This window comes from Tachypleus tridentatus, chromosome 13 (genome assembly GCF_004210375.1).
Source record: "Tachypleus tridentatus isolate NWPU-2018 chromosome 13, ASM421037v1, whole genome shotgun sequence".
Lineage (NCBI taxonomy): Eukaryota > Metazoa > Arthropoda > Merostomata > Xiphosura > Limulidae > Tachypleus > Tachypleus tridentatus.
Genome location: NC_134837.1, coordinates 83802220 through 83826913, shown reverse-complemented (window position 1 = coordinate 83826913; position 24694 = coordinate 83802220). Strand labels below are relative to the sequence as shown.

General features: G+C 33.6%; 1 protein-coding gene and 1 long non-coding RNA gene across 2 annotated transcripts in view; one reads left to right on the top strand and one right to left on the bottom strand.

Moving 5' to 3' along the window:
* Window positions 1-860: 860 nt before the first annotated feature.
* LOC143238239 (uncharacterized) lies at window positions 861-21706 on the top strand. The gene is made up of 3 exons (XR_013020471.1): window positions 861-1207; window positions 10454-10597; window positions 21485-21706. It is a non-coding gene; the product is annotated as an uncharacterized LOC143238239 (long non-coding RNA).
* A 934-nt stretch (window positions 21707-22640) lies between these two features.
* LOC143238238 (uncharacterized) overlaps window positions 22641-24694 on the bottom strand; it is a 45054-nt gene continuing 43000 nt past the window's right edge. The window contains 1 exon segment of the mRNA XM_076478296.1: window positions 22641-23238. Within this exon segment, the coding sequence (XP_076334411.1) occupies window positions 23075-23238 (164 nt within the window). The 3' untranslated portion in view covers window positions 22641-23074.

The window sequence follows — 24694 nt, the reverse complement described above, 5'->3', positions numbered from 1 at the left end:
TGTTTGGATTTCATAATAATTAGTAACTGAACCTTTAAGATACAGCTGATTGTAATAAATTAAATAACAAATACTCTGTAGATAAATTACAGTACTTTGATAGTATGGGGCCGAGCGCGGTACAGTGGTTTGCGTGATAGACGATGGATATGAGGTATTCCCCTTAAATTTGTATATATCTATATATAGAGTTCCCCACTATGAGGCTGTAGGTGAGTTATAAGAGAGGCGGTCAGATTTCACTTTTCAGTCTGACAAAACTCGCTCAAGAAGACTTGGCGGTGAGTAGTGGTTACTAGCTGCCTTCCCTTTAATCTACCACTTATGATTACTTTGTTTGTTTACTTGATAAATTTGACCCAAATGACCTCAAGGGCTATCTGCTCTGGCCACTTCTACTTTTCAATGCCCTTTGCAACCACTGGGATGCTCCGTAAGTTTGTCTCAATTTGTTGTATTAAATAACTTAATTAATATATTGTTTCTTTATTTTCAAATTTCTCGTTTTTGTTACACAAAAAGTTAATTTAATTTGTATATTGAGTAATTTAGTTGGACTATCATCATGGCGTTTCAGTTTATTTTCTTACTTTTAGAAGGCTTAGATAACTAAGATGAAAGTTTGTGTATATAAAACTACACAAAAATGACGCGTTGATAGTCCAAATAAATTATTTAATACAAATATCAGTACTCACTTGTAAGCCTAAAAAGTTATTTAAATTAATTTGCTTTCGATAGTGATCTCTGTAGCTCTAGGCAATAAATTTTTTTTCAAATATTTTTTTTATAAATTCTTTTTTGTTCAAAAGAATAGTAACATTACCAACGACTAGAATCAGACTTCTACCGTCAGAGGAAATAATTCTGCTTTTTGTCTTATTTCAAGTATAAAGTCAATGACTAAAATTATCATTTCTCTTTCAAATGCATAACATGCCATACTTAGTTACATTAAAAAGCAATATGTCGTTAGCTATCTATTTTAACAGAGTGAAGGCGCCACTGTGTGGAAATTAGTGAAAGGAGGTCCAGTCATACAACTTCGTTTTTTCGTCTTCTCTGTGTTTGTGGTTGTTGGAACAGCATCGATGTCCTTGAAATCTCAGCACTGAACAACCTGTTAATGTTTTCTCCTGGCGTCTTTATTGTGTACGAAAGACGTTATACTACGCAAGGTTGGGTGAAGGACGATCAAGTGAGCAGAGTAGGCCATGTTAATAATACTTCTAAAAACATCAACTTAGCAGATAATATATTTGTTCTTAGAAAATTAAGGTTGATAAAAACTTACTTTGCAAGTTAAAAATTCTCAAGTCTACCAAGTTAGAGCACTTACATTGATTGGTTCATTCGCCTATAAACAAAATCTATGAATATTCATGTGGAAGATTACTTTATATCCTAAAGGCTTTCGGCTTTACCGGTTTGTTTCAGATTCCTTGTCATGTAAAAATTGCTTGAGTGGTGAGATTTACACTTTGGCTTCTGTAAATAGTTGAATTAACCTAAATAGATATATTTAATGTGTCCCCTGATGAGGGATTTTGTGTTACATAAAATTTAATTAGCTGATGATGTTTAAGAACATGTGGAATATTTTGCTTCTCCTAGCCCAACTGCTAACATTACGTAAGTAAAACAGCAAAGTAAAGTATAATATAAATAATACATTTCCAATTGTTTTGTATAATGTTATGACAAAGAGATGCTGGGCCTAGTTCTTCACTCATATGGGGGCCCCATAGATTCCTGTGTTCATCGTGTTCAAATGTGGGCCTTTTACGAATTGTAAATGTGCACATGAGATCTCAAAAATATTAATTTTGTGTACTTTGGAAGTAGACCTATATGAGCTGAGGTTGAGCACAGACTGTTGATTGTATGTACAAATATCTCATGAATGGATCTTTTTTGGGTTAGGTCAAGCCGAGAACTTGGGCAGCTGCCCCAATTTAATGTACGCCATTGAATTCTAATACAAATATACATTGTGATATGTAAGTTGAGGTACATGGAAGGGATTCATGGTGAATTTTTCTTAAAAACAGATATTTTAACAAGTAATCTGTACTCTGTGCTAGGATTCCACAAGTCGAAAAAAAAAACTAGTATTTGAAAACGTGTATTTCCATTACAGATTGGTGTCACCCTTTGATATAAATTTTTACACTGAGAATGATATTTTTATTAATATAATTAATTTGTTTGTTTTGGAATTTCGCAAAAGCTACTCGAGGGCTACCTGTGCTAGCCGTCCCTAATTTAGCAGTGTAAGACTAGAGGGAAGGCAGCTAGTCATCACCACCCACCGCCAACTCTTGGGCTACTCTTTTACCAACGAAAAGTGGGATTGACCGAACATGATAACGCCCCCACGGCTGGGAGGGCGAGCATGCTTGGCGCGACTCGGGCGCGAACCCGCGACCCTCAGATTACGAAGCGCACGCCTTAACGCGCTAGGCCATGCCAGGCCGATATAATTAATATCTCCGTACAACGAAAAATACTAACTTCTTTTTCAGAAAACATCTACAAAAAACCTTAAAATATATAAATCAGATATTTGTTCTTGACATTACCGCTAGGTGTCGTAAACTGTATAGCTTACCCCTCTTTCCTGTATTGCCTTGTTTGTTTGTTTTTGAATTTCGCGCAAAGTAACTCAAGGGTTATCTGCGTTAGCCGTCCCTAATTTAGTAGTGTAAGACTAGAGGGAAAACAGTTAGTCATCACTGCAAACTCTTGGGCTACTCTTTTATTAACGAATAGTGGGATTGACCGTAACATTTTAACGCCCCCACGGCCGAAAGAGACCCTCGGATTACGAGTCGAACACCTTAACCCACCTGGCTATTCTGGGCCGCAAAAACTGATAGCAAATAATTCATTCTTCATGGACCTGGTTTTTACTAAACTGTTGTACCTCTAAGTTTACGGACTTACGACGTTAAAATCCGAGGCTTAATTCCTTGCGGTGACTAAAGCGCAGCTCGTTCAATTTAGGGCTCTGGGCTGAAACAAACAAACAAATACACGCAATGATTGGTTTGTTTGTAATTAAGCACAAAGCTACAGAAAGGGCAATCTGTGTTCTGCCCAATCGAAACCAAGTTTCTAATGTTGTGAGTCCGCAGACATGCCGCTGCTGTACCACGAGAAGGGAACACGCAATGAACTAGTAAATTGACAAAATTCATTGTACCATAAAATATGTGCATATATTAAACACTTAGAAACAAATGACTATATTAGTTTCAGATGTAAAGCACTCGTAATGTTTTAATTAAGTAGGAAATTTCACAGTTTGGAGTTCAGGTAAGTACTCTAGTGTTAGATGTCGTCTTCAAATTGATCAAATCAAAAACCTTATAAAATAAAATCTTGAACATAAACATGCAGAGTTGTTTTTTAAATTGAATATGATATAATTTCACAAATGTAAGACTCGTTAGACGTTATATTTTTTAACAGTTGTTAGCGAAATAAATAAAACTTGAGACCTCTCAAAACCTCATTTTTTATCTCCATGTTTTGTTTGTATTGTCGTTAATACCTGCAATACAATTAATTTATATTTTTAATACTGTGACTTATAAAATGCATATTTTTCTTTCTGTTAAAACATCCGTGGGTACATAGTTTGTATCCCTTTACAAAAAATTGCATTTTACTTCTGAGGTTATGGATGAATTTACAAAGTAACTGTCAGTTAGAGTAGCCCAAGACTTTGCAATGGGTGCTGTTAGCTAAGTGCCCTCTCTTTTAGTATGTGAGTTTGGAATTATGGACAACTAGCGCAGATAGCCTCTGTGAAGCTTCGGGAGAGTATCTGTAAGAAACAATATAAACATAAACAATAATAATGTTTCCAATTGAATAACCATTGGATTTGTACTTCATAGTTTGTAACAAAATCACATTTTATTTACTGAACTTTTTAGTGTTAAACAACGCCAATAGATGTCAGCACACTTATCTTATCAGCACCGGAACTGCTTTACGTAAATTTAAAACCTCAAACCAAATAAATGGGCAACATTTCTTGATAAATCACCCAGTATTGTGACTGATAACTTTGACCAAATCAACGACTTAAGTAAGTATTCATAAAAGACATTAACCAACCGTAAAACCAAAAACAAACTTGGATATCCTGCCATATTAGAAAATAATACATAGTTTTACATATATAACGTTTTTGCTTGTTCAAAATAAACTTATAGAATTGAATCGTCCAAGCTGACACTTATTCAAGGTACATTTTGTTTTTTTCAACCGACAAGTGAGGCACTAAATTAACTAAAAACTCGTTAAATTTTTTTTTCATTATTTACTTTTGTAAAGATACGTATATTAAGCATACAAGTAATGTTTCAGATGCCTCTGAAACTTTAAGATAATAATAAAACTAGACAATGCTCACGACTACAGTTAATATTGATCCTCGTTATAACGTAAGTGGAAGCGCCTCTACTGAATCATTAATCAAATAACTTAGTTAGATACCTCTCCTACTAGGATACATTACACCATTCCCATACTCATTAGTTTTACTCTAGTTTTATTTGTGTAATTTTTACGCGTGATTCTACTTGTTCTTAACCTAAATTATGAAAAATAAGACTGTTTACTTTAAATATACATACGTATGCATGATCACATATAGTATTAATTTGATTCAACCATCACTTTTAAATACCACGCTGAATGAGAAGAGAATGATCACAATATTATTAGAGTTTTCGATGAAGCCAGAGACTTCTAGACGCCTTACTGAGTTTATTTAAAGAGACTATTTAAACACGGACTTCAAATTATTTGATGGTCCCTAACCTTGGTGTTTCTTCGAAGCGACATGGGCCAATGTACCATGTTTCTATCGAGAGAAATGTGAATACGTGCTAGTGCTAAATTAAACATATTTTTATACTAAACGATTTAAGCGCGAACATTATGATGTAGGTATTATTACCTGTAAGAAGAAAGATATTTCAATAAAACAGGATGAAACTCAACTAATATACATCATTTTTGCATTTATCCATCTCTTATACTGTAATATCTTGTTTAATTAAATCATCCAGTTTTTTTGTTTTGTCTTGTTTTAATTCTGACTGACCTGTTTCAGTCAAATAGACATGAAAAAATAATTAGAATTATTTTTAATTTAAAAACATGCATTTTCCTGCCAACCAAGATTAAAAATTGGCTTATAGTTTGTTGGTAATTAAGCGCAAAACTACACAGTGGGCTATCTGTGCCTACCTTGGGTATCGAAACCCGGTTTCTAGCTGTGGGAGTCCGCAGATATTCCGCTGTGCTTTGATTCAACAGAGAGCCCGATGTGCCACCAGAAGAAATAGTTTATAGTTCAACAAGACCCCTGTATTTTTTATTGTATATTTTTCTCATTAAATAACGACGTATTCTGCTATGACGACCACATCCACCATTTGTAAACAAATCGCTTGTGTTAACTGACTTCAAACATTCTTTGTTAACACTGACTTGACACAGAGTTTTGTACAAGATCGGTCATTAAACTAACAACAGATCAAACTGGATGTATCTCAGAACGGCTGGTATTAAGACTTTTATTGATAAGGAGAAAACAACGTTTCAACCTTCCTTGGTCATCTTGAGGTTAAGAAAGAGAGAATTTTCAAGTAGCCGTTGCCGGACACAGGTCTTAGGGACGAGAGTATAAACGTGTACGGGATTGTAGAGGGCGTTGCAGTTGGATGTTAGATTATTAATTAGTATAGGTATAAAGTTGTTCCTCAATATTGGTTTAATTTTGGCTTTAGTTGCTCTATAAGTAGGGCTTCTTTGATTTTGCGTTTGTTTACATTTGTTTCCCTACTTAGTATCTGGGTGTATTCTATGGTTATGTTTATTTCATTTGCAGTGTTATAAAACGTGTTAAAGTGTTGTTTTTTTTGTTCTATGAATCCGGTTTCCATTTTTCTGCTTGTTTCGCCAATATAGAAGTCGTGGCGGTTGTTGCATTGTATTTTATAAATTATATTGGTGTTGTGTTTGTCAGCGTAGTTTTTACATACTATTGACTTTAGTTTTGTGCCTGGTTTTTGAGTAAATTTAGTTTTACTGGAATATTGTGTTTTGTTATAGGTTTTTCAAATACTAGTTATTTTCTCGCTGATGTTGGGAACATTTAGTATGCAACAGTATAAGTTTTTGTAATTTATTGTATCTTGGGATTTATTGCTGTTTGTTTGTCGTTGGTCTAGGTGGGTGCGTATATTTTTTTTTCCATCGGTTTTTGAGGAAATTTGTTGTTGATGATGATTTTGTTTGTTTGTTTTGGAATTTCGCACAAAGCTACTCGAGGGCTATCTGTTCTAGCCGTCCCTAATTTAGCAGTGTAAGACTAGAGGGAAGGCAGCTAGTCATCACCACCAACTCTTGGGCTACTCTTTTACCAACGAAAAGTGGGATTGACCGTAACATTATAACGCCCCCCACGGCTGGGAGGGCGAGCATGTTTGGCGCGACTCGGGTGCGAACCCGCGACCCTCAGATTACGAAGCGCACGCCTTAACGCGCTAGGCCATGCCAGGCCCATGGTGATGATGAAGTGTTGTTCTAATTTGTTGATTTCATCGTTAATTTGATCGGGTGAGAATAGTTTTGTGGCTGTGTTTATTAGGTTTCTTAATATATTGAGTTTTTTGTTTGTTTCATGTCCTGAGTCTCAGGGAATGCATAATGCAGTATGGGTAATTTTTCTGTGGATTTCTGTTTTGAGCTGTGTATCAGTTCTAGTGATCTTGAGGTTAAGAAATACTATTTGGTTAGTTTTTATTATTCACAGGTGAACTTAATGTTAGGATGTATAGAGTTAACTCAGTCACAATCAATCCCACTATTTGCTGATAAAGGAGTAGTCCAAAAGTTGGCGTTGGTTGGTGATGACAAGTTGCCTCTCCCTCTTACACTGCTAAATTAGGGACAGCTAGCGCAGATAGCCCTCGTGTAGGTTTGCTCGAAATTGTAAAAAAAAAAATTATTAAAAACTGTAAGAATGTTCACATCAAACAACATAATAAAACGAAAAATAGATTTGCCATTGTATTTTTTATTACGCCGTAACGATTTGGGAACTCTGGTGTCACTTTTGTTTAGATTAGTTGGACGGCGAATTCAGGTTGTAAATTAACTGGCTTTTCTCAATGAGACAAGACCTTTCCTTTACTTCACATCTAGTCTGAGGTGTGAATAACATTGAGTCATTTTCTAACTTTCCTTCTTAAGCTCGCTACCAGGAAAGATTTCAAAGAATTGCCTCATCACAAAATCAGTTCTCAGAAAATTAACTCAACGTACGATAATTTGTTTCCTTAACTTACCTGTGGGTTGTTATTTTTGGTTTTATTGTAAACGAAATTTTACCTTTTTTACCCATAATATGTTATTGAGCAAACTGTTCCTTAACTACGTTAACAAAAGTTTTTAGGATCTCTTTATCCACTTGAAACAAAAATGAATTCTTGCTCAAATTATCGCCTTTCAAGGTTTAACAAACATTTATTCAGAATAGCTCCTTTCAACTCTTAATCTGCATTTAACTTAGAACATCTCCGTTCTTATCTTAGTCAGTATTTTAATTCAGAACATCTTTAAAATTTCAATCAGTATTTACTTCAGGATAGTTTCTTTCAAATATTAATCAGTATTTAATTCAGGACATCTCCTTTCAAATCTTAATCAGTATTTACTTCAGGATAATTTTTTTCAAATCTTAATCAGTATTTTAATTCAGAACACCTTCTTTCAAATCTTAATTAGTATTTAATTCAGAACATCTCCTTTCAAATCTTAATCAGTAATTAATTGAAAATAATTTCTTTCAAATTTTAATCAGTATTTAATTCAAGACATTTCCTTTCAATTCTTAATCAGTATTTAATTCAGGATAGCTTCTTTCAAATCATAATTAGTATTTAATTTAGAACATCTCCTTTCAAATCTTAATCGGTATGTACTTCAGGATACTTTCTTTCAAATCTTAATCAGTATTTTGATTCAGACCTCCTCCTTTCAAATCTTAATCAGTATTTTGATTCAGACCTCCTCCTTTCAAATCTTAATCAGTATTTAATTCAAGACATTTTCTATCAAATCTAATCAGTATTTAACTAAGGACATCTCCTTTCCAATCTTAATCCGTATATAATTAAGGACATCTCCTTTCATATCTTAATCAGTATATAATTAAGGACATCTCCTTTCATATCTTATTCAGTATTTAAATAAGGACATATCTTTTCAAATCTTAATCAGTATTTAATTCAAGACATTTTCTTTCAAATCTTAATCAGTATTTAATTCAGGACATCACCTTTCAAATCGTAATCAGTATTTAATTCAGGACATCTCCTTTCAAATCTTAATCAGTATTTAACTCAGAACATTTCCTTTCAAATCTTAACCGGAGTTTAATTCAGAGTAGTTCCTTTGAAGTCTTAATCACAGTTTAATTTAATATAATTCCTTTTAAGTCGTAAAGATAATTTTACTCAGAGAAGCTTTTCTTGAAAACTTATTCAGTATATAGAGCAGCTTCCTTGTGCAGCTTTAAAAGCTTTTAATTCAGACAGCGTTTACAAAGTAAACCAGCATCAAATTCATCTGTTAATAGTTTGAAGTTGTAAATGTTTAGCTACAGCAGTTTAAAATACAGTAAAGTTTAAGGTTTGTGAATGGAGGCGTTTCGAAAAAGTTTGTTTTTGAATTTCGCGCAAAGCTACACGAGATCTAGCTGCGCTAGTCCCGAATTTAGCAGCATAAAACTAAAGGGAAGCAGCTATTTATCACCAACCACCGCCAACTCTTGGGCTACTCTTTCACTAACGAATAGTGAGATTGACTGTCACATTATAACGCCCCCACGGCTGAAAGGGCGAGCATATTTGGTGTGACAGGGATTCGAACCTGAAATCCTCGGATTACGAGTCGAATGCCTTAACCACCTGGCCATCCCAGGCCCTTCAAAAAAGACCCGAAAGAGTAGTTGTATGATATCTTTAAGTAAAATAGACTTGATACGTAATTTAAAGAAAATTTCAAGCCGGAGATAGAGAAGCATCTTAACATTGCTTTAATATTTTGTTTTTCTATATTGAAAGTAGTTTGCGTGCCTTTAGCATGTTAAAATAATTATTACACCTTAATAAACTTGACAGGTAAATTTTCTAATTCCTGTACATATGGCTTTATGTGTGTCTGTAATGGTCATCGATATTTTATTTTTACCACACGGTGCACCCACTTTCTTCACACACGTTACGCCACCTGCACCTCACACTTTGCTGTTACGTTTCTTAAGTTTGGTTATACTTCACCCAGCGGGACTTGTAACAACAACATAGAGGACGAAGCTGAAAGTGGGTTTTCAGGGTAGGGAGAACGTAATTACACGCAAAACTACTAGGTCATGGAACATCTTGACTTAGTAGTTCTAAGTCAAGTAGAAAAGAAAGTTCCAGAGGGTCATTCTCTTGCTCTTGACCTACTTATTCTCAGGCACGGACATTGATTGAAGGCTCTTTGACGGCCCAAAGTAGTACTTAACGGTGAGAATATTTTATGTATACCCTGTACAAATATATATTCACATTCCTTTAAGACCCCATCCTGACAGACACGCTGGCTACAAAGAATGCAATTCTATACCAGGCTTAAAGTAGGTAAGGTAATATATTCTCCATTCATAGAGCTGACAGTTTTTAACAGGAGAGTATAGCCGTTTCTTTGTTCGTCTCAAATACTGGGGTCAATGCCACGTATACAAAACCATGTATGTATTCAGCTTGTTATGCTAGAATCCTATTTTTTTCATGTGAAACAAATAAGTATTGAAGAAGATTCGGCAAACATTTATAATGGTATTTTATGTTTCTGTTGCATTTTATTTTGGCATAAAAAAGTGATCAGCTATCTTCACGATTTTATCGATGAAACAAAAAATGTAAACTTTTTAAATAATCATGGGGTCAAGTTTATTGCTAATTTTTCAAATGCTTTATCTCTTAAAAATATTTACATTTCGTCCATGGTTTTGGTTTCAAAATAAGTGGAGAACAGGTGGACTGAAGGTGGTCGTTATAATTGAGCTGAGAGGAATATATATATTGATGCTATCGAAAAAAACAACTGAGGAATATATCCACCTGCTCCCATGTCTGTAATATAGACACTAAACATTAACACTATGAAAAGAACTGCCATGCCAAACTTCTTAGCTGGTATTAAAAACAGGCATTAGAGGTTTTGTAGATTTCGTAAAGCTAGGATGTTAGGGTAAGTAAGTGATAAGTAAGAAGTATCTTGCATAAATAGCATTTTATTTACATTTATAATCACAAATATTATTCCAAAGTACGAAATGTAAAGCTAAGTAAAGAGAACTTTAAGCCTTTTTTTTCAGATCATTGCACAATGGAAGAAGCGCCAGATTATTCCCAAATTGATGACCTGTGTAGACATGAGTGGAAAGTTTCCAGCTTTGAATGCGTATTGGTGGTGCAAGAATAGAAAACATATTTACCAAAAACATTAGAAAGTTTTATTTGTACGTAAACATATTCTACACTTTTTCATAATTATTCTTGACTGTTTGCTTGTTTGTTGAGTTTCTCGCAAAGTTACTCCAGAGTTGTCTGTGTTATCCCTAATTTTGAAGTGATATATATAAGAGGGAAGGCAGCTAGTCAAAGCCGCTCATCGCTACTTTTTGGGATTCACTGACACATTATATCGTTATCATGACCGGAAGGGCAAACGTGTTCGCTGACGGGATTAGAACCAGGACACTTATAGGTGAAGTACAACTTCTACCAAAGCCGGCATGGCCAGATGGTTAGGGCACTCGACTCGTAACCTAATGGTCGTGGGTTCAAATCCACCAAACATGTTTGCCTTTTCAGCCGTGAGGGGTTATAATATTACGGTGAATCCCACTATTTGTTGGTAAAATATAAGCCCAGTAGTTGTAGAAAGGTGGCGTTCCCTCCAATCTTACACTGCTAAATTGTGGCAGAAATAAAGTTAGTGAAATAGGTTCTTCAGATATTCTTAATACAAAATGTTCTTGAAGTTAGTGATGGGGAAAAAGAAATAACCATTTTTGATTATGAAACTGTATGTCTAATTGTCATCCATGAAAAAAATATTTGTATATATATATATATATTAAATTAATTAATTTTGAAATAGTTATCTATACAAAAATCAAGTTCTTGACAATGTCTTAAATCTAATATTTTAATTTTTTTTCGAAGCTTACACGCCCATTCGTTTGTGTTTTCAGATATTGATGCAAAACTATTTGCGCTAACATTTCTAGTTTTGAACTAATGGACTAAAGTGAGAGCAGCTTGTCAACAGAATCTACCGCAGACGTTTGAGCTATTCTGATCGAATAATAGTATTTCATTGCTACTCTTATAATAAAGTCATTGAAACTCTGTTCAGCTTATACACATCTGAAAACGTTATACTTTGTATCAGTTAGTATGATACCACTGTGATCATTACAAATAGCCTCTCTTACAGAAAAACAAAATGATTATTTTCTCTATGTTTTGAACTAATCAATGCTGGGCTATACCAAATGGCAGCTACTAACTTGTTAACAATCGATTCTGTCTTCCGGTGGGACAGTGGTAAGTCTAAAGAGTTACAACGCTAAAATGTGGGGTTAAATTCCCCACAATGAACACAACAAATAGTCCAATGTGGCTGCGCTCTAAAACAAACAGTCGATTCTATTAGTCATTTGTGGTTAGAAGGGATGCTTATGATTTGTGTTGCTGGCCTAAAGAGCGTGAAATATCGTGGTATATTTATTGTTGCTTTTGTAACTATCGTTATGAAAAAGTTACATCGGAAGTAATTACTTTTAAGACAGCTGAAATATGTGACAAGGGTATCTGTGTAAGGTAGAAAAAGCTTCTAACCGCATGCTTCGCAAAACAAAGAAATGGTATTTTAATAAATGATTGTGTGTTATGAGTACCTTCTTAAATTGGTAGTAACGTTCATATATCATTCATGGTAGAAATTGTCTAATGATATTCGTTAGGAAAGATTTACAACTTTATTTCTTAGTTGGTAATTTTATTCAGACCAACAATTAAAACATAATAATGTAAGGAAAATGCTACGTAACTTTCAATTACGTAGAACAATTTGTGTGAAACCGGTGATCACGTGATCGGATTGCTGGCAGAGTGCAAGTCCCCTTTTAAGGAAAGAACTGGAGCTTACCTGAGAGCCTGGTTGAAGTAAGAAATGACCTTGAAAATAACAGCGGGTCAATTCTCACTCCCCCCCCCCCTTCTTTAACCTGAAACAATTTTACACAAAATTAATTGTCCAGAAAATTTTCTTTGGATCTAATGATTCTTCATAAACTCAAAGCCTTTCTGTTCCACCCGATTGTAATATAATTCCAGAAAGGCTAATTTATTTGATTGCCATTGTGTTAGCATTCATACTGGATAATTAATATATTTAACGAATAAACGTCAATGAACTCTCTTTTCGAGTGCACCTCTCTGTATTCATGAACAGATTGAACTGTCTGACTGTCACCTTGAACTCTGTGATAAGACCCAATAACTGACTAATACGGCAAGCCTCGAACCTCAGTCTTACACTTTGATTATTTACAATAAGTTTACGCTGGCTAGAGCAACAAATGTGAAACTTTACATTGTTGTTTTGAATATAATGAGTTTGGTATCGGGGATGTGTGTGTACTTGTTAGTAAACACAATGTATGAAATGAAGATGATAGGATATTTGTGTGTGTATCAAAGTATGGATTAATCACTTCAGGTGTGTTAAAAGTTGGATTTTTAAATTAACGAATGAAAATGCGCTTGCTCGAGCTTTAAGAATTGACTTCTTATTTTCTAGAATACGAAATATTAAGTTAAGCTTTTTCTCAGTCAATTGTAGAAATTATTCTTCAAAGGGAATAGGTAATTACATTACCACATTCAAGCCAAGCTAGTAGAGACAATTATATTACCGTTTTTCAGTTGAGCCAGTAGAAATAATTACATTACAATTTTCAAGCTCAGCTAGTGGAGAGAATTACATTACTGTTTTCAAGCTGAGCTATTGGAGACAATTACATTACTGTTTTCAAGCTGAGCTATTGGAGACAATTACATTACTGTTTTCAAGCTGAGCTATTGGAGACAATTACATTACTGTTTTCAAGCTGAGCTATTGGAGACAATTACATTACTGTTTTCAAGCTGAGCTATTGGAGACAATTACATTACTGTTTTCAAGCTGAGCTATTGGAGACAATTACATTACCATTTTCAAGCCCAGCTAGTGGAGATAATTACATTACTATTTCAAAGCCAAGCTAGTGGAAAAAATTATTTTTTTATCTTCTGTTAAACACTGTAGACTAAACTTCTGCAATTAGATACTAATGAAGATCATCGTTATTTTCTTGTTCATTTTAAAACTGTCTGTTTTCTTATACATACAGGTATATATAACATTTAATAAGTTAGTCCACTTGGAGGTACGTGTTATATATAATATTTAACAAGTTAGTCCACTTGGAGGTACCTGTTATATATAATATTTAATAAGTTAGTCCACTTGGAGGTACCTGTTATATATAGTATTTAATAAGTTAGTTCACTTGGAGGTACCTGTTATATATAATATTTAATAAGTTAGTCCACTTGGAGGTACGTGTTATATATAATATTTAACAAGTTAGTCCACTTGGAGGTACCTGTTATATATAATATTTAATAAGTTAGTCCACTTGGAGGTACCTGTTATATATAATATTTAATAAGTTAGTCCACTTGGAGGTACCTGTTATATATAATATTTAATAAGTTAGTCCACTTGGAGGTACCTGTTATATATAATATTTAATAAGTTAGTCCACTTGGAGGTACCTGTTATATATAGTATTTAATAAGTTAGTCCACTTGGAGGTACCTGTTATATATAGTATTTAATAAGTTACTCCACCTGTTATGGCTTCATTTTGGTTCTTCATCTTTTTTGTTTCAGTTTCTAGTGATTCCTTTTGTCAAACACGAATTTCTACTTAGAAAATTAGTAGCAAGCTTTCATATCCTTCTCAGCGATAAGCATCAGCTCCATATAATTATTTTCCTTATTGCCATACAAGTTATCCAGTTTTTTAAACCAGTGGTAGGTCCTAAAAAAACTAATTCAGTTTATTGCTGCATTCGGCAGATTCAAGAAATAAACCCATATGCTTTTTTTCTAAGAAACCTTGACAGTACTTGTTTTTTTTTTATAGATCAGAGGCCTCGACTACATTTTTAAATTATTTTGTTGTAATCTTTGAATTAGAAACGTGTAAAACTAGATTTTCAGATCTATCTTTCAAATGTCACAAGTCAGCGAGTGTCAAAGTCCTGTCTTTGTAACCAAGTAAAAGTACTAAAATTTAACACAATTTTTGTCTTACATATTTTATTTAATTAAACATTATCAATTCATTTACTTTCGAATATTTAATCTTGCAATCTCATTTCTTTCCCGAACGTTTTTTTCGATATCGGTTTACTTTTAATTAGATTCGTAACCAGACCGGCGGAGAATGGATTGTGTCTTGAAGCTAGACTGCATCTCTACATATGGTTAAAGCAGATATATTGTGATTAAAGAGAAACATTGTGTTGGATTTCATAATCATATATTACGTGACTCACTATGGTTCAAAAATGCAAACGTTTGTTTGTTGTTAAGCGCAAATGTAAACAATGGGTTATCTGTGCTCTGCCCACCAGGGGTATCAGAAGCCGATTCGTTATATAAACCCGTGGCTGAGCCACTGTGAAAAGAGGATTTTAATGTAAAGTTGGTTATATGTAATGTTTCTGTTTGAATAATCGTGTCGTAGATAATAAAATCAGTAATGAGATAAACGGAATAAGTCATTTCTGGAATAAACAGCTCGTTTTAACATTTCTTATTCAAATAATTTCCTCTTGAGAAACTCATTTCTAGAAAAATTCCTTTTTGTTTCAACTGGGATTGCGATTTATTCGTTACATTTTTTGTAATTGTAAGAATTGTTTCTGATGTAAAATACCTATTTATCAAATGAACAATTTTTACGTACTAATTTCGTAGTTTCTATAGTAAACGAAATCTCGCTGGAGGGTGAAAACAGCGCTGCCCGATATAATTATACAATAAACATAAATTGATGAACGACTATTTGCCTGTTGTACAACTTCACATAAAAACACAAGAAAGTTATCTGTTTACCTGTCATTGACATTCAACTGATAAGTCAGAGTTAAACTAGCTAGTCAACACCATCTACTCTTATGAAACCCAAGAACTGGATATGATTTTCACTCTTATAATGTACTCATGACCTCAAACGTACAGAGCGCATTGTGTGTGTGTGTATGTGTGGTAACAAGACACTAACCTCAGATTCTTAGTCCGTCACGCGTTTTTCCTTCATCGATTGGCTCAGCATGGCGAGGTGGTTAAGGCACTCGACTCGTAATCTGAGGGTCCCGGGTTCAAATCCCCGTCACACCAAACATGCTCGCCCTTTCAACCGTGAGAACATTATAATGTGACGGTCAATCCCACTATTTGTTGATAAAAGAGTAGCCCGTTGGCGGTGGGTGGTGATGACTAGCTGCCTTCCCTTTAGTCTTACACTACTAAATTAGAAAGGGCTAGCGCATATAGCCCTCGAGTAGCTTTGCGCGAAATTAAAAAAGCAAAACAAACAATCAAACTACAAACACTCGTTCTCATCATTTCCCTTACTCTGACTTTGAACAAAACGCCCTCTTTTATTTCTTCCCTTAAAAGTGAAAATTTTCTACATATTATATTTTGTTCAAATTAAACACAAATAAACAACTTAGAGATAATTTTTTTCTGATTCTCTGCCATTAATGGGATAAAAGTATCCCATAATGGACGAAGAGACAGGAGAATTATCGCGTTTCTACTCTCGGACCCCGAGAGCTCCACTAAGTTTTGTTTCTGTCTGTTCGCATCCGATCATTTTCAAAGTGTACCTTTCAAACTAAGTAAAAGACAATAACCCTACAAATAACAATAATACCAACAAATAACATGGAAATCTAGATATAATATACAAATATATGTTTTCTTTTAAACTGTTGATTTATTAGTGCATTCATACCAGTAATTTATGTTTTGTCACTAATGATAAAGTTAATTTCAGAAAATAACATACAATTATCGGTATTAATCGTAATTTCTAATTCACATTATTGTAAGATAAAGAAAAACAGTAAGTAAGAGTAGATTCCAGGACAAGAGATTTGAAAGTAAATCGGCTGACAGGTTCAAAACTTTATCCAATAAGGTATCCAAGCTGTAAATCCACCACTTATTTTTTACCCACAGTACTTTTTAGCTATGAATATAAATTTCATTCTTCATTGTGTTGTTGTAGTCACCAAATTGCCTCCTAGTGGCATAGCGATATGTCTGCGACTCGTAACACTAGAAACCGGGTTTCGATACTCGTGGTGGGCGTAGTTTTGTGCGTAACTTAAAACGTACAAACAAATAAGATCAGCCAATTTGTGAATCGGTTTACCATTACTCAAATAATAAAACTCAAACTAAACTAATTTATTTATTACTCAATTCATTTGTTTAATTGTAAATCAATGAAAGTAAAGTTTCTAAAAACATTTGAAGTGAAAATGTGGTCGTATTAACCAAAATTTCTGAGTTCTAGCTCTAGTTTTTTTTCACTCATCGTAGTTTTCGCTTACAATAGAGTTTGTTATAAAAATTAATCTTTATTTTTTCTTTACATTTATATAGTATACTATTCATAAAATAAAATTAGATGTGCCATAAGGGTTCTGAACCAATTTTGCATATATTGCTGGGTATATATTGTCTGTAGCAAAATTAATATATGTTTTTGTATACTAGCACGATACAATGTTTCTCTTTGGAATAATTCTAACTTATGAGTTTTTTAGATAAATGTGATTCTTGGTGTAATTATTTTAATATTCCAAGAGAGATCCTTGACTTAGATTTTCGTTTAATATTTCAGGAGAGATTTTTGAGATATGTTTTGGTTTGATCTCCTAAGAAAGAGAGAGAGAAATGTTTGATCTAAATATTTATTCCATATTTCAAGAGGGATTCTTACTTTATATTCCAGAAAAGATCCTGTTTAAACCACGTGATAGTCACACGTATTTCATGCCCTGAAGTCAATTGCACTTCCATATAAACAGTTTTTATAGTTATAAATTTCCTTATTTATTTTTAAGTAATTAAAAATCTATAATCTGTTTTTATTTAACGAACTTTACGTTTTCTAATTCTATCGTTATTAAAATACGTTTTTCAAATATAATGGATACTTGAAACCGTCAGGATTTGGTGAAATTCTGTAATTATAGAACTGACTGAAATCCTACTACGAAACCGTAGCCATAATAAATGATGTATTTGTTGAAATGTATTTGTATTGTCTTGTTTTTTCTCAATTTTGTAGTTTTTTTTAATACCACGTTTTACGCTTAATATATGATGTTCCATTACTTCAGTATAGGTGATTTTTAATAGCATTAGTGATTATTCAACAAACTTTTAATTATTTTTACATGTATATACACTGCTGGCCAGAATATTAAGGCCAATGAACATAAAGAAAAAATATGCATTTTGCGTTGTTAGACTCAACCACTTATTTGAGTAGAGTTTCGAAAGATGAAAATAAGAAAAGGGGAAAAAAAAAACAACTTTTTTAGCATTTAACAGGGAAAATGTGAACACTATGAAATTAGCCTAAATACTAGGTGGTCAAAAGTTTAAGACTATACTGAAAAGAAGTCCTAAACAGGGTACGAAATGCCCAACAAGAGGTCTCAGTAGTGAGTTGCAAGGCCGTCACTGCGAATAACTTCAAACATTCACTTTGGCATGGTCGATATAAGCGTTTGCAGAAAACTGGCTGGAATGTTATTCCAAGTGATAAAGATGGCTTTATGTACTGTTTGGAATTGACGTCCATTTCTATAGACTTCCCTTGCCATCAACCCCCAAACATTTTCAATGGGGTTCAGTTCGGGTGAACACGCTGGATGGTTCAAAAGAATCCCGTTATTCGCCATGAAAATGTCCTTTGTCTTGCGGGCATTGTGGATTGCAGCGTTGTCCTGCTGAAAGATCCAGTCATTTCCACACAAGCGAGGGCCTTCAGTCGATAAGGATGTTCTCTCTAACGTGCCAATGTGGCCAGCTGCTGTTTCACGCCTCTGTATAACCTGAAGCTTCATTGTTCCATGAAAGGAGAAAGCACCCCAGGTCATGATGGAACCTCCCCCACTGTGTCGTGTAGAAAATATCTCCGGTGGGATATCCTTATCGTGTCAGTAACGTTGGAAGCCATCTGGACCATCTAGGTTAATTTTTTCTCATAAGAGAACAAGACCTCCGTCCACTTTTCTACGTCCCATGTTTGGTGCTTCTCAGCAAAGTTTAATCGAGCTGTTTCGTGGTGCAGAAAGAGGCGTGCCTTTGAAGAAGTTTATGGTTTTTAAAGCCTTTCTCTCGTAGATACCGTCTTACTATTCTTGAGCTGCGTTCTGCGTCCGTAAGGGCCTTAATCTGGTTCGATGATCGGCTGGTGTCTTGTCGGAAAACCTGTCGAATTCTCCTGCTCAACGCCCGCGAAATTTTCTTGGGCCGACCATTTGTAATTCTCGTTCCGTATCCCTCAGGGTCTTTTAAGAAATTTGCAACAGCAATTTTACTACGCCCAATCTCACCAGCGATGGCACGTTGAGAGAGACCTTGTTTTTGCAGCTCGACAATACTTTTTTCAAACTCTGTCATCTTTTTAGCCTTTGCCATGTTTTTATCCAATGTAACACAGGAGATGTCAGTGGGAGATGTTGACAACGCTAATGCTTGAACAAAATGGCTAAGTTTCGTTACTTGTTTACCGATTAACGCTTCGTTTCAGTATGGTCTTAAACTTTTGACCAGCTAGTATTTAGGCTAATTTCATAGGGTTCACATTTTACCTATTAAATGCTAAAAGTTTTTTTATTTTTATTTTCCCTTTTCTTATTTTCATCTTTCGAAGCCCTACTTAAATACGTGGTCGAGTTTAACAACGTAAAATGTACATTTTTTCTTTATGTTTATTGCCCTTAAGATTTTGGCCAGCAGTGTGTATATATATATTTGGTTAGAAGAACAGAAGAAAGGCTTGAATGTTATGAGAAAGAATAATAATGTCAAGAAAAGAAACAATTAATTACTAGACTACCGTGTTCGATCTTATTAATCGTGTGATATTTACTTATTTTATTTAAAATAAACATTGAACACTAAATTTATTCTTACTGAATGTTTATTCTAACTCAAATATCTTGGTAGGTATCATTACCAACACTAAAATTATTTTCATTGTTTGAGTGCTGATTCTAAATTCAGTTTAGGACCAGTCATTATTACCAACAATGAGATTATCCTCATTTTTTAAATATAAACTTCACTATAGTGCCAGTCATCATTACCAACACTGAAATTATCCTGTTTATTTGCTTTATTCCACTATGATAGTGATCTTATCTATATTTTTGTTAATATTTTATTATTTGTAAGTAAAATATTCTATCTAAATTTATTAAGCTTTATTTATCTTTACAGTATTTTTACAGTTTCATACAGAAGGATTACGTATTAGTATAGAACTTTAAAAACTTTTAATTAATGACGATTCTGAATAGTGTAAACTATTTCTAGTTGTTTTTACTAAATGAACAAGAATTATCTTTTATTTGACAACTACTTTTCTTTTTCTAATAAACGGTAAAAAATGTCATTTAATTTTACTTTAATAAAATAAACCTATAAACACTCATTTGAAAAAATATTCGAAATTCTAGTGTTAAAGTAGTTTTTGTTGTAAGTAAAGCTTTCATTTGAAACAGTTGTAATTTTTAAGCGGTAAATTTCAAGGTGTGTTGATTTCATAACTGGGAAAAAATTACTGCAGATTTTATACATCGAATAAAATATTATTTGACCAAGGAAAACCTAAACTTAAACTTATGTCTACACTTTCTACTTAACTGAGTCGGGCGTGATCTAGTGGTCTGTGGATCCAAGATCCTATGGTTCATTAACCGCACAGAATAATCTCACTCTCCATCTAGCACCCAAGAGTGGCACTCAAATTCCACTAATCGACTACAGTAAGCCAAGACCTGGCGGTGGATGTTATCTACCTGTCTTCCCTGAAGTTTTTATCCGTTCAACATTAGGAACGACTAATGCTTAATTAATTAATTAATTAATTGTGCAGCTTAGCACTAGTACTAATATTCGAAATGAACAAAAATAAGTCCAACGAAACCTACACCTTCAAGCAGAAATAAAAATGTTGAAACTCTTTGAAAAAAATTGTATTTTTATTTTACTTTCCACGAATTTGGATAGAAATTGTAGTGATAAATTTAAACTTTGTTTTGTACTCATATTTAAAATGTATTTAATTTGTAAGAAATTTCTTCAGATTATAAAGGCATAATATCCTCAAGTTTCCACTTAAATATCGCATGACAATAACATATTTTTTTTTTTATATCTTGATCAATTATTTGAGATAATATTTCAATAGAATAGGTTAATTTTTGCCAGAACAACTTACAAATTTATCTAAGTGTATTTTTTGAACTTAAGATTTAAGTAAAGAAATACAATGACGTGTTTTTTCAGTTGTGCTTTTTAAGATATAAATAATGATTTCTTCAAAGGGATGTGATACTTTTTGTAAACACAGATTTAATAACATTACAAATTAATCCAGTTTTCATTGCATTTTCAAGAAGTGTTCAGTTCTCGATAGTAAGTCTGCAAATAACGAATGGTAGTACCTGTTGCAATTTTCAAAATATTTCTTATGAACAATTAGATTTCTTAACACGAAAGACTATTTCGTTATACATTTATACTATAATTCGCTATGTTAAATTTTTAAATATTATGACCATTTCAAATTATAGCCCCGTGCACATACAAACATAAAATCCAAGAATAAATTCAGAAGCTTCCACGTTATTAAAAAATAACTTTTTTATTGGGAGTTTCTGTTGATATGAACGGGTTTTGGAATGTATTATAGTTATGATAAATTTTTATTTATAACTTAACAATTGGATAAAGTAAGACAAGGAAATAAAGACTTTCTTTGTGGACTATCGCTGAATTTTATATTTGAAAAATTCCACACCATTATGTTAGTGTTGTGTTTCAATAGAGTGTGATTTAAAAGTTTTTTACTACTCATTGAATTTCTTATATCCTACTTTAGTACTTGTTATGTTGAAAATTATTGTGTAATGTATTCAAAAATTAAACTTTGTGGCTCACGCTCTCTTCTGATATTTTCTAGGTGACGCCTCAACAGCTTTCATGTACAGATTTCATTTGTTGACAGGCCCCTTACAATTACATTTTTTGTTACTACTAAGTCTTTTGTACTTAGAGTTCTTAAGATATTTAAAGGACTTACGACCATAATCAGAAATTTTCATGTTTGTGTATTTACTGTTAAACTTTAAAATCTTCAGCCATCTATCTACAAACTTCATGATTTTCTTACAATTATCCTATCCAGACGAGGAATTTCAAATATTCTTTAAAGTATTTTCCACTTGATGTAATTAATTCAACAAGTGTAAAATAGAACATGAGAATTGTGGATTAGAATTTTTTTTGTTTAAGTTTCCATTTTATATATTTTTCTCACTATCTATGTTCATTGCTAACAAAAAATTCACCAAAATCAGTTAATTTCAAAAGCATAAACAATTTATTATCACACTCGTCCCACTGTAGCTTGTTTCTAGCTGGACGGAATACGAGCAGATGAAGCAAAGCTTTTAGTCTCTTCTTTTAACGAATAAAACAAACAACCAAGTTGCACACCCTACACCCCTTGTCTCCCTTTAACAAACACGTCAAAAACATCCCTTCACCAAAACAAATAAAGAAAAAGAAAGTAAGAAAGGGAGTGTCTAACTAGAATCTTCGGAGTTTTTTGGTTTTTTTTACTTGTTTAAGAGAATTACCTCGATATAGCTCAACCAGTTTTTTTAATATACTAACTAGCGTACAGTGAAAACGAAATAATGATTTCTTCCGGTTGTAGAAAAGCAAAATTATACTCTGTTTACAGACATAAGTTTCAGAAGATAAAAACTACTGTTACACCCTGAAGCACTTAATGGTCTAGATTTAATCGAAATAGTAACATGTTAAACTGTTGGTCATGAGATCCTTGTTCTAGATTTGACCACTTCGTTTATATTATATTTCAGGTGAGAAGTTTGAAATATATGACACACAAACTGAATTTGTGGCACATTTGTCAAAAATTTTGCGACTTTTCCCGAAACCAACAGTCTAATCTTCAATGAAATGAATTTAGAATTTATCATAAAATAGATATTTCCTGCTATTTTGGCCAGTTGTTCACTGAGTTGCCTATATACCATAAAACTGCGTTTCGTTAAATTAATTAAAAAAACTCACGATACCCAAAAATATATGAAAAAAATACAACAAAATACTGGTTTTATTATGTTAAAATTGCACAGCTAGAAAAGCATGCAGACAAAGCCCTCGATAAAACCTTTTTCTTTTACCAGTCATGCTGCGCTCTCTAGCTATGTATTTCAACAAATACTGACACAACCTAAAATCAAATGTTCACCAATAAGTCCATCGCTTTTAAACAGATATTTCAAACATACTACCATTCGTCAATAAGTTGATGCATCCTTTGCTGAATAAATGGACGGCCATACTATTTTGCAAAACAACTTGCGTATTCAGCAAAATAGCGTTCATTTTATGTCTTCGTATTGACCAGAAGTAGCACAGCAACGATAGACCAAATGTACCGACTTTCTCAAGGACTTTATAGATGGTTGTCTAATCTTTGTAGGATTTCAAGTCTGGAAAAAACCGTAAACATCCTCTAGTGCTTCCTATTCATTCTGAGAAGGAGCGGTTCCTGAGGTGTGCACTTCAGTGGCACGCATTTTATCATTTCTGGCTCTTTACACCGACACTCCAGGCAAGGATTACTTGATGATTTCACCAAGTCTCCCACGTTGTAAACTAGGCCATTGACCTCACAACCTGTACAATAGTAAACAAATGTTGCATATTTGAACCTCGAACTTTCAAACTATACTGTCTTAAAACAAAATACTGAAAAATCAGTACAAGTTCAAATATTTTGGCCAAAAGAATTTTAGTCGATGTTCAGCAGAACTGTATTTATATGCATTTATGGCAATACCGAGAGTAGCGCGGATTGTAATGTCTAATATTGGAGCCACGTTTTGTCGTCACACACACTCAACACTTCCAGTTAAGAGGAGGGTTATATCTGTCATAACCCATCTTGTTTTCGATTAAGAACAGTTACATAAGTAGCGGGCCTGACATGCCCAAGTGTGTTAAGGTGTTCGACTCGTATTCCGAGGATCGCGGGTTCGAATCCCAGTCACACCAAAAATACTCGTCCTTTCAGCCGTGGGGGCGTTATAATGTGACATTCAATCCCACTATTCATTGGTAAAAGAGTAATCCAAGAGTTGGCGGTGGGTGGTGATGACTATCTGCCTTCCCTCTAGTCTTACACTGCTAAATTAGGGACGGCGAGCGCAGATAGCCCTCGAGTAGCTTTGCGCGAAATTCAAAACAAACAAACATAGGTAGCGGGCACTGCCAACTGATTGCCTTTCATCTGGTTAGCAATTCTAATTTAGGGGTGGCTTTGACTAAACTTTAAGGGCTTATAACCTGGTCGTTTAGCAGATGTATCCATAAGATACTATGTTCAAAGAGTATTTAAAGCCTAACGCTAGACCTGATAACACATAATTATAGAAGTTTTACTATAGCAGTATTGGCTTATAAACAGTGTAATGAAAAGTACAAAAGCTGGAGTGGAATTCATGTACATCTACTTTGTTTTGAACAGTTGCTGAGCAGGTGAAACATCTAGTTGCATACGTGGTATAGCAAAAGTTTTTCAGTAAAATGTTAAGAGGTTTACTTTGAGTCATAACGTAAACAAACATATACCAGGCATCATTGATACGTATATGTCACCTGTATAAGAAGTTAATTAATTTGTTATACGCCAGTGAGGATCGTGTGTTGCATGTATTTTCATTTTATATTTGTACCTGCTACAACAATGAAAGTAAAGAACTGATTAAACAAAACACATTGAGCAAAATCAATTAATTTTATGTAAAACACGTTAGTAGTTAAAGTAGTAATTAGTGAGATTAATTTCGATATTGATAGTACTAATGTTCTATTTTTCTTTGTGTCTTTTGTATGTTATTAGGTCTTGTCTAATTGATAATTCTAGGGTTAACAGTCTCGTGCATATAGTACACTAGAAACATTCGATTTTAGCTCGTAAAATACACTTCACATGAAATAGATAATTATGATTTATTTTTAGTCAAACGCCCAGCTGACATTGTTAAGATTCAGCTATTCAAGTCACGATTTCCATTATTTTGATATATTTCTATCAGGGTAAGAATAACAATAAATTTCTACACTATGATAA